This window comes from Carassius gibelio, chromosome B5 (genome assembly GCF_023724105.1).
Source record: "Carassius gibelio isolate Cgi1373 ecotype wild population from Czech Republic chromosome B5, carGib1.2-hapl.c, whole genome shotgun sequence".
Taxonomy (NCBI): Eukaryota; Metazoa; Chordata; class Actinopteri; order Cypriniformes; family Cyprinidae; genus Carassius; species Carassius gibelio.
The window spans coordinates 31,840,429-31,854,545 of NC_068400.1; the positions used below are offsets into that span (position 1 = coordinate 31,840,429).

General features: G+C 37.2%; 3 protein-coding genes across 4 annotated transcripts in view; 1 reads left to right on the plus strand and 2 right to left on the minus strand.

Moving 5' to 3' along the window:
• Positions 1 to 6,692, minus strand: part of LOC127957759 (heterogeneous nuclear ribonucleoprotein L) — a 34,130-nt gene extending 27,438 nt beyond the window's left edge. For both annotated transcript variants that reach the window (XM_052556424.1, XM_052556423.1), the window contains exon 1: positions 6,525 to 6,692. In XM_052556424.1, coding sequence (XP_052412384.1) covers positions 6,525 to 6,608 — 84 coding nt within the window. In that variant the 5' untranslated portion in view covers positions 6,609 to 6,692. The remainder of the gene's footprint in view (positions 1 to 6,524) is intronic.
• LOC127957762 (creatine kinase M-type) overlaps positions 1 to 14,117 on the plus strand; it is a 175,001-nt gene that overhangs the window by 128,297 nt on the left and 32,587 nt on the right. The gene's annotated exons all lie outside the window — the stretch shown is intronic.
• Positions 8,352 to 13,991, minus strand: LOC127957766 (serine/arginine-rich splicing factor 7-like). Its single transcript, XM_052556432.1, has 8 exons — positions 13,720 to 13,991; positions 10,484 to 10,708; positions 9,930 to 10,109; positions 9,771 to 9,839; positions 9,415 to 9,453; positions 9,152 to 9,271; positions 8,945 to 9,043; positions 8,352 to 8,860 (listed from the first exon to the last, which is right to left on the minus strand). Exons 2-8 carry the CDS (start codon positions 10,699 to 10,701, stop codon positions 8,809 to 8,811), a joined length of 777 nt encoding a protein of 258 aa, XP_052412392.1. The 5' UTR covers positions 10,702 to 10,708; positions 13,720 to 13,991; the 3' UTR covers positions 8,352 to 8,808.

A 14,117-nucleotide genomic window follows, 5' to 3' on the forward strand; every position in this document is an offset into this window, starting at 1 on the left:
TTAACCGGTCTTTTTCTGTTTGTTTTCATGGAGTCCTTTCTTTCCGTCACCCAGTTTCCTCGCCTTACGAGTTTCAAGTCCTGTTCCTGTTCCTGTTCCTGTTCCTATTCCTGTTTGTTTGTTTGGATGGATTTTTGGTTTTGACCCCTGCTTGTTGGATTCTGAATTTGGATTACACATTAAACTCACAGTGCGTTTGGATCTCTCGTCTCCTGTGTTTCCCTACATATGTTCAATATAATTAAAAATTAAGTTTACTTGTGACAATTTTTATTTCCACTAGATTCAGTGCAGCAACTGTGAAAAATGGTACCACTCTGTCTGTCTCGGAATGATTAAAAAAGAGGTACAAAAATGGAAGACGAGAAAGTGATTGTGTGTTTTCTAAAAGTAAAAAGTACTTTACAAGTGTAGGTGTTAAAATATATTGTTTACTCTTGAATGTTTTTTTTTTGTTGTTGTTTTTTGTTTTGATCAGCTCCTTATAAATGTTAAAATCAGTAAATTTTAAAATCAGGATAAATTTCTGATCAGTGTATAAATACCAGTTCAGTCAAAAAGGCTATTGTACTGTTGGCTGTTGTCGTTTCAAATTAGTTAACAGTATTAACAGGTTCATTCTGCATTACATAAATTTCATAATTGTGAGGATGTAAATAAGGTACAATTTGTAAATGCAACTACCTTATGCAACAGTAAGGATTAAATGTGAGGTTGTGTAAGTTGATCACTGTCTCCCTCTATTAACTGACACTGCTTTTACATCTCCCTGGTGGAAAATGCCATTACTAAATTAAAGTACGAAATGATTCAAGCTGCAATGACGAGCCCAAGTCACTAGGTGTGCATGCATTGATATTAACCATTTGGCAGTCTGGTTTTAAGGGTTACAGCAATGAAATGGTTAAACACCATGCACACAGACAACAAAATATAAACCTTTGATAATGGTTTACAATAAGGTTTAAAGGAACACTCCCCTTTTTTTGGAAATATGCTCATTCTCCAACTCCCCCAGAGTTAATAAGTTGAGTTTTACTGCAGTGATATCACTGCAATGGCTGCGCTCATGTTATGGCTGCACCGTTCCTTCATTATTACACCAGAATGAGTATAGTTTTTAATCATATCGCCCTAGAAAATCACAACTTTACATTTTCCACCGGTCTTAGTAAAAAATATAACTACAAAAGAGGAAAGTTTTAAATAGGAAAAATATCCATACTCTTTGGTCATTTCTGAATGCCATGCTGCTGGTCTCAAAACCTGATATCGGCTGAATGGATTCAAAAATGGTATAAACTGGGAGTTTGAGAATGAGCCTATTTCCAAAAAAGTGGAATGTTCCTTTAATATGTTAACAGTACTTAACTCTGCATGTTAACTTGAACAATATGTTTTATAGTATTATTTCTATAATTACATACTAAAAATACATTATTAACTTTCATTTGTGTATCTGTTAACATAAGTTAATGTACCGTGAATCAACATGAACAAAAATAAATCAAGTAACATTAAAACATTAAAAGATTGATAAATATTGTTCATATTCAGTTAATGTATAGTAATGCATTAAATAGTGTTAACAAATTAGGCCTATTTTTAAAATACTACCAAAACTTGTAATTATGTAAAAACGTTATTTAAATTATTTTAATGATCTAGTAGTGCAGAAATAATACTATACGTACAGTACATACTAATAATAAATTAATAAATACAAATAATGTGTTGCAAAAAAAAAAAAAAAAAAACTACTTAAAGTTAATGAATATAACTAAATAAAAATTTCTGTCGTAATGTTAAAGTATGTTTTGATCAACCAGTATGTTGAATCAAAACTGTTAAAGAAAAGTCATTAAGGGGTAAAAATAAAGGTTGTGAAAAATGTCCACTGTCCCCCTCTATTGATTGACACTGGTTTCATGTCTGTGTCTCCCTGCTGTAGAAAGTTATTACAAAAAGAAGGTTAATTTTGGACATGCAATTCCCTTTTCTACCAGTAGGGGTAAAAAGAAAGGTTGTGAAAAATGTCCACTCTCCCCCTCTATTGATTAACAGTGGTTTCATGTCTCTGTCTCCCTGCTGTAGAAAGTTATTACAAAAAGAATGATAATTTTGGACATGCAGTTCCCTAATCAGCCACTTGGAGTAAAATGAATGGTTGTGAAAAATGTCCACTCTCTCCCGCTATTGATTGACACTGGTTTCATGTCTCTGTCTCCCTGCTGTAGAAAGTTATTACAAAAATAAGGATAATTTTGGACATGCAATTCCCTAATAAGTCACTTGGGGTAAAACGAAAGGTTGTGAAAAATGTCCACCCTCCCCCTCTATTGATTGACACTGGTTTCGTGTCTATGTCTCCTTGCTGTTTTGTAAAGTTATTACAAAAAGAATGTCAATTTTGGACATGCAATTCCCTTTTCTACCAGTAGGGGTAAAAAGAAAGGTTGTGAAAAATGTCCACTGTCCCCTTCTATTGATTGACAGTGGTTTCATGTCTCTCTCTCCCTGCTGTAGAAAGTTATTACAAAAAGAATGTAAATTTTGGACATGCAATTCCCTTTTCTACCAGTAGGGGTAAAAAGAAAGGTTGTGAAAAATGTCCACTCTCCCCCTCTATTGATTGACAGTGGTTTCATGTATCTGTCTCTTTCCTGTAGAAAGTTATTACAAAACGAAGGTTAATTTTGGACATGCAATTACCTTTTTTACCAGTAGGGGTAAAATGAAAGGTTGTGAAAAATGTCCACTCTCTCCCGCTATTGATTGACACTGGTTTCATGTCTCTGTCTCCCTGCTGTAGAAAGTTATTACAAAAATAAGGATAATTTTGGACATGCAATTCCCTAATAAGCCACTTGGGGTAAAACGAAAGGATGTGAAAAATGTCCACCCTCCCCCTCTATTGATTGACACTGGTTTCGTGTCTATGTCTCCCTGCTGTAGAAAGTTATTACAAAAAGAATGTCAATTTTGGACATGCAATTCCTTATTCTACCAGTAGGGGTAAAAAGAAAGGATGTGAAAAATGTCCACTGTCCCCTTCTATTGATTGACAGTGGTTTCATGTCTCTGTCTCCCTGGTGTAGAAAGTTATTACAAAACGAAGGTTAATTTTGGACATGCAATTACCTTTTTTACCAGTAGGGGTAAAATGAAAGGTTGTGAAAAATGTCCACTCTCTCCCGCTATTGATTGACACTGGTTTCATGTCTCTGTCTCCCTGCTGTAGAAAGTTATTACAAAAATAAGGATAATTTTGGACATGCAATTCCCTAATAAGCCACTTGGGGTAAAACGAAAGGATGTGAAAAATGTCCACCCTCCCCCTCTATTGATTGACACTGGTTTCGTGTCTATGTCTCCCTGCTGTAGAAAGTTATTACAAAAAGAATATACATTTTGGACATGCAATTCCCTTTTCTACCAGTAGGGGTAAAAAGAAAGGTTGTGAAAAATGTCCACTGTCCCCTTCTATTGATTGCCAGTGGTTTAATGTCTCTGTCTCCCTGCTGTAGAAAGTTATTACAAAAAGAAGGTTAATTTTGGACATGCAATTCCCTTTTCGACCAGTAGGGGTAAAAAGAAAGGTTGTGAAAAATGTCCACTCTCCTCCTCTCTTGATTGACAGTGGTTTCATGTCTCTGTCTCCATGCTGTAGAAAGTTATTACAAAAAGAAGGATAATTTTGGACATGTAGTTCCCTAATCAGCCACTTGGGATAAAATTAAAGGTTGTGAAAAATGTCCACTCTCCCCCTCTATTGATTAACAGTGGTTTCATGTCTCTGTGTCCCTGCTGTAGAAAGTTATTACAAAAAGGTGGTTAAATTTGGACATGCAATTCCTTTATCAGCCACTTGGGGTTAAATTAAAGGATGTGAAAAATGTCCACTGTCCGCCACTATTGATTGACACTCGTTTCATGTCTCTGTCTCCCTGCTGTAGAAAGTTATTACAAAAATAAGGATAATTTTGGACATGCAATTCCCTAATAAGCCACTTGGGGTAAAACGAAAGGTTGTGAAAAATGTCCACTCTCCCCCTCTATTGATTGACACTGGTTTCGTGTCTATGTCTCCCTGCTGTAGAAAGTTATTACAAAAAGAATGTCAATTTTGGACATGCAATTCCCTATTCTACCAGTAGGGGTAAAAAGAAAGGATGTGAAAAATGTCCACTGTCCCCTTCTATTGATTGACACTGGTTTCATGTGTCTGTCTCACTGCTGTAGAAAGTTATTACAAAAAGAAGGTTTATTTTGGACATGCAATTCCCTTTTTTACCAGTAGGGGTAAAAAAAAAGGTTGTGAAAAATGTCAACTCTCCCCCTCTATTGATTGACAGTGGTTTTATGTCTCTGTCTCCCTGCTGTAGAAAGTTATTACAAAAAGAATGATAATTTTGGACATGCAGTTCCCTAAACAGCCACTTGGGGTAAAATGAAAGGTTGTGAAAAATGTCCACTCTCTCCCTCTATTGATTGACACTGGTTTCATGTCTCTGTCTCCCTGGTGTAGAAAGTTATTACAAAAAGAAGGTTAATTTTGGACATGCAATTCCCTTTTCTACCAGTAGGGGTAAAATTCAGGGTTGTGAAAAATGTCCACTCTCTCCCTCTACTGATTGACACTGGTTTCATGTGTCTGTCTCACTGCTGTAGAAAGTTATTACAAAAAGAAGGCTTATTTTGGACATGCAATTCCCTTTTTTACCAGTAGGGCTAAAACGAAAGGTTGTGAAAAATGTCCACTCTCCTCCTCTCTTGATTGACAGTGGTTTCATGTCTCTGTCTCCCTGCTGTAGAAAGTTATTACAAAAAGAAGGATAATTTTGGACATGTAGTTCCCTAATCAGCCACTTGGGATAAAATGAAAGGTTGTGAAAAATGTCCACTCTCTCCCTCTATTGATTGACACTGGTTTCATGTCTCTATCTTCCTGCTGTAGAAAGTTTTTACAAAAAGGAGGTCTATTTTGGACATGCAATTCCCTTTTTTACCAGTAGGGGTAAAAAGAAAGGTTGTGAAAAATGTCCACTCTCCCCCTCTATTGATTGACACTGGTTTCGTGTCTCTGTCTCCCTGCTGTAGAAAGTTATTACAAAAAGAAAGTTAATTTTGGACATGCAATTCCCTTTTCTACCAGTAGGGGTAAAAAGAAAGGTTGTGAAAAATGTCAACTCTCCCCCTCTATTGATTGACAGTGGTTTTATGTCTCTGTCTCCCTGCTGTAGAAAGTTATTACAAAAAGAATGATAATTTTGGACATGCAGTTCCCTAATCAGTCACTTGGAGTAAAATGAAAGGTTGTGAAAACTGTCCACTCTCTCCCTCTATTGATTGACACTGGTTTCATGTCTCTGTCTCCCTGCTGTAGAAAGTTATTACAAAAAGAAGGATAATTTTGGACATGCAATTCCCTTTTTTACCAGTAGGGGGTAAAAAAAAGGTTGTGAAAAATGTCCACTCTCCCCCTCTATTGATTGACAGTGGTTTCATGTCTCTGTCTCCCTGCTGTAGAAAGTTATTACAAAAATAATTTACATTTTGGACATGCAATTCCCTTTTATACCATTAGGGGTAAAAAGAAAGGTTGTGAAAAATGTCCACTCTCCCCCTCTATTGATTAACAGTGGTTTCATGTCTCTGTCTCCCTGCTGTAGAAAGTTATTACAAAAAGAAAGTTAATTTTGGACATGCAGTTCCCTAATCAGCCACTTGGAGTAAAATGAAAGGTTGTGAAAAATGTCCACTTTCTCCCGCTATTGATTGACAGTGGTTTCATGTCTCTGTCTCCCTGCTGTAGAAAGTTATTACAAAAATAAGGATAATTTTGGACATGCAATTCCCTAATAAGCCACTTGGGGTAAAACGAAAGGTTGTGAAAAATGTCCACTCTCCCACTCTATTGATTGACACTGATTTTGTGTCTATGTCTCCCTGCTGTAGAAAGTTATTACAAAAAGAATGTCAATTTTGGACATGCAATTCCCTTTTCTACCAGTAGGGGTAAAAAGAAAGGTTGTTAAAAATGTCCACTGTCCCCCACTATTGATTGACACTGGTTTCATGTCTATATGCCCTTTATCTAAAAAGCTATTACAAAAACACCTACTGAGCTATAGCAAAAAACGAAGAAAGTTTGCACTTTCCCCACGGTCCCTAACTGCAGGCTCTGCTGAGAGCGTTCTCTCCCGGCTTTTTGCACATTGCCACGGCTTGGACGGGGCCGTGCTTATTATATCGAGGGAAAATATAGAAAAAGAAGGATGTGAAACATGATCAGCTTTGTCCTTTTGGCGGTCACACTGCTTAGATTTTTTTAAGGCAATTCGTTTTGGAGTTATTGGCGTTTACCGCTGAATGTGTCACGAATATCGAAAACAAAACCAACTTGACCCCGCTGCTTTATAGCATCACGTATTGAATGAAGAAAAACCGCGTTTCAGGAGGGAAAATTAAAGTCTAGCGCCACAAGCATGTAGAATGCAATAAACTGAATTAAACGAAAGTACCGTCGCCATTCCGTCGCTGTCTGTTTTCTGTCTTTTTGTTGCTCTGCCTCCGTCGCTGTAATAATGCCCTGCCGCAGCAGCCATGTTGTCTCAAATGAAATGTTCTAATGGTACCAATGGTATACACCACTGCTGCAGCTACGGCAACCCGCAGGTCGTCAGGAGGGCAACGCGAGAGGAAAGGGAATCTTGGGAACGGTTGAGTTACGACACCTATTGAGCAGTCTAGCTGTACGCTATTTTACGGCCACGTAGTAACGTTCGAATGCGTCTGGTCCTCCAAATGTCGTTATATTACTGTATTATAAAAGTGTAAACCTGATTATATACGTTAATGGTGTTTTTCTCTAGACTGAGCCAACATGTAGGTAGTGTGTTAACAAGGAGAGGTAAGTTACGTTAAAAATACGTTTGATTTTAAATGTCTTAACTTGTTCTCTTAAAAAATATGATATAGCTGATGTTATAAACTAAAGAATATAGAACTATACAAAACATTTTATTTCCCTCCACCTATAAGATTTAACTTAACTGTTTCAGTGTCCCTAGAATACAATAGAATGGATTTTCCTCATAACGCAATTTTACATAAGTGGTTTTTGGTGAACAATTTGATATGAGCTGTTGTTTTTATTCAAGAGTGGAGTCAAATGCACACTAATTAACACCTTTTTTTAACCCTCAGGAAAAATTATACTTTAACACAAAAAACCTGGGAAAGTAAACTATTACCCAGGAGAAATGCAAACCAACCTTATGACTAAATGCTGTATACAAAAGCAACAATGGTAAAAAATTATGGGTAGGTAATAGGACCAAAATCTTATCAAATACCCACGTCACAATATTGATATAACTACATAATTATTTCACTCAAAGTATGGTTAAATTACCAAAAATGTAATTAAATTATACCACCCCGCGTATATATATATATATATATATATATATATATATATAGGTGTGTGTATGTATTAGGGCTGGTAAGTGATTAAAAATGTTAATTACATGATGTGGTGATTAATTAAATTGCATATCAAATATGGAGAAATTACTCCCAAAAGATCATTTAAAGTCATTTTTTGTGTAAAGCATCAAACAGAGATAAAGTCAGTTCAGCAAGAAATATTTAATTTTCTTAATTTTAATATTACTGTGAAGATATACAATTATTTCTTTAATGAAATGAAACACTAAATAATAAACTAAAACTGCCAGTAGGTGGTGATAAATGTCTTTAATGATTAAGTCGGTGTCATTTATTCATTCACTTGATTCGTTCAAAACATGGATAAAGAAATGAAATGCAACTGTGTGCTGCTTGGAGATGAACAGTTCTGATTTGTCTTTAGATTTTGGTTGACAAAATTAAGCAAAACAGACAACATCGTGTCTAAAATAACACAATATTAAATTCTTAATGAACTGTTGTACGAGTATCACATTTGCACACGTGTGATATTGCAATTAGCCTAATTCTCTTGTGATATTTCTATGTGATGTAAATATGAGACAATTTTCAAACAGGGACGTTTTGTCCCATATCTTGAATTTTAAAGACTTTCCCTAGGCTCCATCACGCAGTAAGTCACTGCCCTGCCTCACATTAGTCATTAATTGACTATGAAATGGCAGATGGTCCACATAGGTCTGGGGCGGGGCAAGAACATAAAATGCCTTAATTTTAACTTGTTATTTTTCTCCATAATTAATTAATCTAATTTATGCATTAAAATACCAGCCCTAATATATATATATATATATATATATATATATATCTATCTCAAACCACACACACCGGTGAGTCAAACTTTAGAACGGAAACAGTTGGGTTTGTAAAGCTTTACTTTATTAAAAAGATCAATGCCATTTTCAATGAATAATAATAAAAAAAAAAAACATCTCTACAAACAAACAAATCACCACATACTCCTCAGCTCATATAATACACTGACTAAATCACAACATAGCTCATTCACCACCTTACCCACAAATCAATAACCACAGGACACTGGCTCAACACTAAAATTAAAACAATGGAGCTCTTAAAAAAAAAAATTGTTTACAATCTGAAGGGGGGGGGGGGGTATGTAAAAAGGAAGGGAGGGGGAAAATCATGTGATGATAGAGATGCTTTTACAAGGAGCTTTCATTAAAATGTGTGGAAGGAGAAGAAAAGAAACCGCTTTGTAGCTACAGTAGAACCAGTATTGAAATCATGAAGATAAAACATTTCAGCCCTGAGGCAAAGGAGGGGAATGGGGGAGAAGCATCAGTATTCAGATCAGTCAGCATTCGGTGTTGGACTTCTCCTTGGGCTGGCAGACCTGGAATGACTAAGACAAAACAGAGTTAGAATCTCCTTGTTTTCTACTAGAACGACATAACTGAAATATGCCTTTGTGTAAATTTTCATTCACCTGTTTTTCTTGTGACTGACCGAACGAGACCGAGAGCGAGATCTGGACACACTACGAGCTCTCGGTCTAGAACCAGATCGTGAACGGGAGCGAGAGCGACTACAAATACAAAAACAAACAATTTAACCAACCAAGCATGTACAACACTAATACATTTAACTTCACACATGCAAAACTGAAATAAATTAGCATGAGTCAATGAAGTACCTGTCTCTATGGACAGGCGTTCTGGACCTGGACCTTCGGACAGGGCTTTTCGACCTACGAACAGGTGAACGTGAGCGCCGCACCGGGGTTCTGGATCTAGAGCGAGCCGGAGAGCCTGACCTAGAGCGCAAAAAGTAAAAAAAAAAAAACAAAAAAAAAACAAATCACTCCTATAGACTACATTTCCTACAGAATACTCCAGCAAGAAGACGATGCAATTAGAACTGGTAAAAACAGGAATGTTACTCGATAACACAGCTTACCTGCTTCTGCGTTTTGAGTATGAAGGTGAACGGTGCTTCCTATAAAACATTTATAAAAATTTTTTAAAAAAAAGTCAAAATCAGATTGATGAATCTAGACCATGGATCCTCAAATCTGGCCCACGAGATCCACTTCACTGCAAAGTTTAGCTCTAACCCTAATCACACACACTGAGCATGCTAGTGAATGTCTCAGGATCATTAGAGAAAAAAAAAAAAACATGTCACAGGTAGGTGGAGTTTGCTCAAGGTTGGAGCTAAACTCTGCAGCGTATTGGCCCTCCAAGACCAGATTTAAGGAACACTGATCTAGACTGTAAATCTGTACAGACACAGCTGGAGCAGAGAGGACTTGCCTTTCATTGCTGTGGCTACGAGAGCGGTAGCGCCGGCCACGAGATCTGGATCGAGAGCGAGAAGTTGACCTAAAAACAAATAGAAACAAAATTAAAGATTAGCAATAAAAGTGTCAGGTACCAACGCAATAATAAAAAAAAAAAAATTGGTTAAAGTACCTGCTGCGTCGACCACGCCGCTTGTTAAAGCGATAACAGTCATAGGCATAATGACCACTCTCCCCACACTGGTAACAGCGGTCGTTGGGGTCAAATTGTCTGCGACTGGGACGGCCATAACGAGACTTTCTGGACATACCATTAGACATCTCAACTCTCACGCGGGATCCACAAAGCACCCTAGGACATTACAGATCAGAGGGTTATTTGTTTCTCTATCCCAAACAAAGGTGCACTCAATGTGTCTCAGCTGTTGACAATTCCCCCATGACATTCTTGGTATTTGTTTTTTTTTTTTACCCCCAAAGCAACAAACTTTACCTAGATGCAGCCTAACGTCAGATAAACTAAGAAAAACAACTGAACTCTAACTACAATTAATCTGCATACAGGATAAAACCCAAATAATTTGGGGCCTTTGTGAGCGGAAAGAACAATGGTAAACCGCTGACACTCACCCCTATGGGTCTGAGCTCCCTGAAGAGGTCAGGGGGTTAAATGTGCTGCAGTAGCATCATGGCAAATGTAGGCAGGTAGAACTCAAGTTGACTCACTTTCCATCCATCCCCTTTACGGCATCCTCTGCATCCCTGGTATCCTCATACTCTACGAAGGCAAATCCTGGAGGGTTCCGGGCGACCCACACGCTCCGCAATGGTCCATAGTAACTGAAGGCGCGTTCCAGCTCACCTTTGGCTGCACCATTGCCAAGGTCACCGACATAGACCTTACAATCAGCGGCACGAGAGGAACTCCGAGATGAGTAAGACATCTTGCACCTGTCATGTGGACAAAGGTTAAGAAATGAATTGATACCCATTTGCAACCTTCAGTTAAAAAAAAAAAGCAAAAAAGAAAAATTGGCAAAACTTAAATTTTAACCCTGCTAATATATAGTACATGATAACTGATTCCACTAATTCAATAACACAATTAATGCGCATGTTTTCTAAAACTCATAAAAAACAAAGTCTTAGAAATCATTTAAGCCAGGGGGCTAAGGACCACTGGGGTAGGCAATATGAGCTTAAATTCATATCACGATATATTACACTGTCCAGGTGATATTAATATATTGCAATATGAGAAAAAATAAACTACAGGCAAACTATTAACGTTATATTACTAGAAAAAGTGAGGGATTGGATATAGACCTGAAAAATATTTTTTATTGTGCCACTGTTTTCCTCAACAACAAAAAAAAAAGTGCAAACATGCAATATGAGGAAGGCCTGTATTAAATTCTGTAATATTGTGAAATTATCTATTTGAATGTTTTAACATGGGATATGAATTTTCAGCATCATTACTCAAGTCTTCAGTGTCACATGATTCTTCAGGAATCATTCCAATGCTGATTTGCTGCCCATAACCATTTCTGATTATCAATATTGTAAACATTTGTGCTGCTTAATATTTGAGGAAACTATTTTTTCAAGATTCTCTTAAAAATATTTAAAATTGTTCTTCGTGTTAGAGTGCTAGAGTTCATCAGAAATAGAACAGGGCATCAGTTTCCTCTCATGGGTTTGTCTTGTCACATCAGAGCAGATCCATGCATCGTTAATTTCTATTTCTACAGGACTCCTCGAACTACAACTGATTAATTCACCACGACATCTTTTGTTCTGTTATTGATACAACCACAACATCTACAACTGATAACGAAGCGCTCAATTGGGTACTGAGAGTCATGTTGAGGTAATTAGGTACTGAATGAGGGAGACATACAAAATGTGCAGGGCAGGGGGTACTCCAGGACAGGTTTGAGAACCACTGTTCTATGGCATCGTGAAGCACCTGTATTTTATGAGAACATCTACAGGATGCATTGAGCAGGAACCCATACTACACTCAATGGCCAAGTGATGCTTTTGGTCCATGATATTGGTACAGATTCTGTGTAATAAACAATGCATGACTGTATATTTCAGGTTGGAAAAGACATTTAGTTCCCAGATCATCTACAAGATTGATTAAAGTCCTGATTAAATCAAAAAGAGAGGAGACAAACACGACAGTATGATTGAAATAAGACTACAGTTTAATTTCATGCACATTGTTTTGCGTTCTATATTTAATTCTACAGTATACATCTTTTTAATATTTTTTTCTTTTTTTGTTTGTTTACTTTTATTTCATAGCTATATTTATGTATATTTTTCATCTGTGTTGTATTCTTTAATAATTGCACTTTCCATGGAATGGACCTGACTCACATTTCACTGCTGGTTTTATATGCTCTATATAATTGTGTATGTGACGAATAAAAATCTTGAATCTTTAAATGTTAAAATTACACACAGAGCTGTTGTTCACTGACAAGCTGCGCAAACTTGAATAAAATATGATTGTGGTTTTGTGCAGCTGGTCAGTGAACAACGGCCCTGTGTAATAAATGTTGCTCCATGTGAAAGTGTGTGTGCATGTGATGGAGATTTACCGCTGATTACAGAACTGGCTTGACTGACCAGATGCACATTAAATACCACATGCAATTTATCGTGCTGCCCTCAATACTGCATTGATTGAAAATTAATAAGAATAAATAAATAAAATAAAAATAGATAAGTATTTGTGTACTATTTTCAATGGGAAAAATTGTCATTGCATAAATTTTAATTATCATAGACTTCTCAACATACAAATAAATAAAATATATTTGATTGATTTTACTGAAGAAGAAAAAAATTCAGTTGTTCGGTCACTTTTGACCATGAATATAATGGTCAAATGAGGAGCACTCAAGGATTAAATATCTGCAAACATATGAGATTTTTAAGATTTAGTGGAGTCAAAATCTTACACATAGCACCTTTAAAGGGACAATCCACCAAAACTGAACATTTTCATTTTACTCAACCCACTCACCCCCACACAAATTCAAATCTGTTGGACTTTCTTCAACTTTGTGGATTGTGTCTATACAGTGAAAGTCCATGGTCACCAAATCTAGTTAAAAACATACTTGAAATATTTTGTGTTCTGCAACAAAATCATACAGATTTGGAAAAAAAAGTGAGGATGAGCAAATGACAGCTTTTTCTATTTTTGGGTGAAATTTAGGCATTATATAACGCAATGAAGTTACAGTGTACCCATAATTACCGTAAAGTCCCTGGTTCTGTTCATAATGGTTCTGTTCAGCTCTGCCATAATGTAGAGTGTCCAATAATATAAATAATAGTGTCTCGTGTACATCACTGATCAAGCAGCGCGAATAACAGCACGTTGGTCGAGTAACGTTAGTACAACCCTACATGTAAGTTACTAAAAACATTTCGCAAATCGCGGTCAGCTGTTCCCTTATCACGTACAAGTTTCCAAATCGGACAAAACTGAAGATACGAAAAGCGTAAACCTATTTCTACAAGCATTGTTTTAGTTTCGCTTTCCTTTGGAACACCAGTCGTTTCAACTGCCGAAATACGGCCATGATGGACGGTTCAATCATGTGTATCAATACATGCAGCAAAGTTAACAAGACTCGAACAATCGAATTCACACCACACAATAAGACAAGGGCTTATAAGCATGATATGTTTGAGAACGTAGCAAGTGTGTAGATTGTTGGCCAATAAACAAGATTAACGCCGTTAATAAGTGCGCCAAAATCGCAGGCCGCTCTTTGTTTGGCACGTTTTTGAATCAAGCCATACACCTACCAAGGCGCAAAGATCTGTCAGCTGGCGCAACCAGGAAAACCCCGAGCTTTCGCACAAAGTTTATAAACAAACAACACTTTGAATAATACACAAAAAACAAAACCATCGGCTGCACGCGGACTTACCGTGTGACTCGACGTCCTCGGTTCCGTGTGAGGGCGCGTGGACGTCTTCTTCTTCCGGTTAATTAAAGGTGCTTGAACCAAACCCTGGCCGACGGGAGAAACCGCGAATGAATACAAAGAGGTACAAACCTGTTTGTAGCTACTATCTGTAACCGATTAAGTACCGACGCTCGTAAATCAAAATAAAGCTCTATTATCTTATCTCATTCTCCTCACGCCCTTGGCCCGGAAGCATAACCCGTCACCGTCTGAGCGAGCGCGTCCTATCGACTTCTCTGACTTCCAAGAAGGGGCGGGGTCTTTATTGCTTGAACGTGATTGGCTCTCGTTGATGTAACTCAAACTAAGGGCGCGTTTTCTATGGTTTGTAGTGGCGGGTTTTTCATTCATTCAAGTCG

Excerpts from the sequence above, each read along its gene's own strand:
- LOC127957766 (XM_052556432.1), bottom strand. The coding sequence starts at position 10,701 with ATGTCTTACTCATCTCGGAGTTCCTCTCGTGCCGCTGATTGTAAGGTC. Across the intron at positions 9,454-9,770 it reads CGTAGCCACAGCAATGAAAG|GAAGCACCGTTCACCTTCAT; the intron begins GCAAGTCCTCTC and ends AATGTTTTATAG. Across the intron at positions 9,044-9,151 it reads ACGCCTGTCCATAGAGACAG|TCGCTCTCGCTCCCGTTCAC; the intron begins GTACTTCATTGA and ends TTGTATTTGTAG.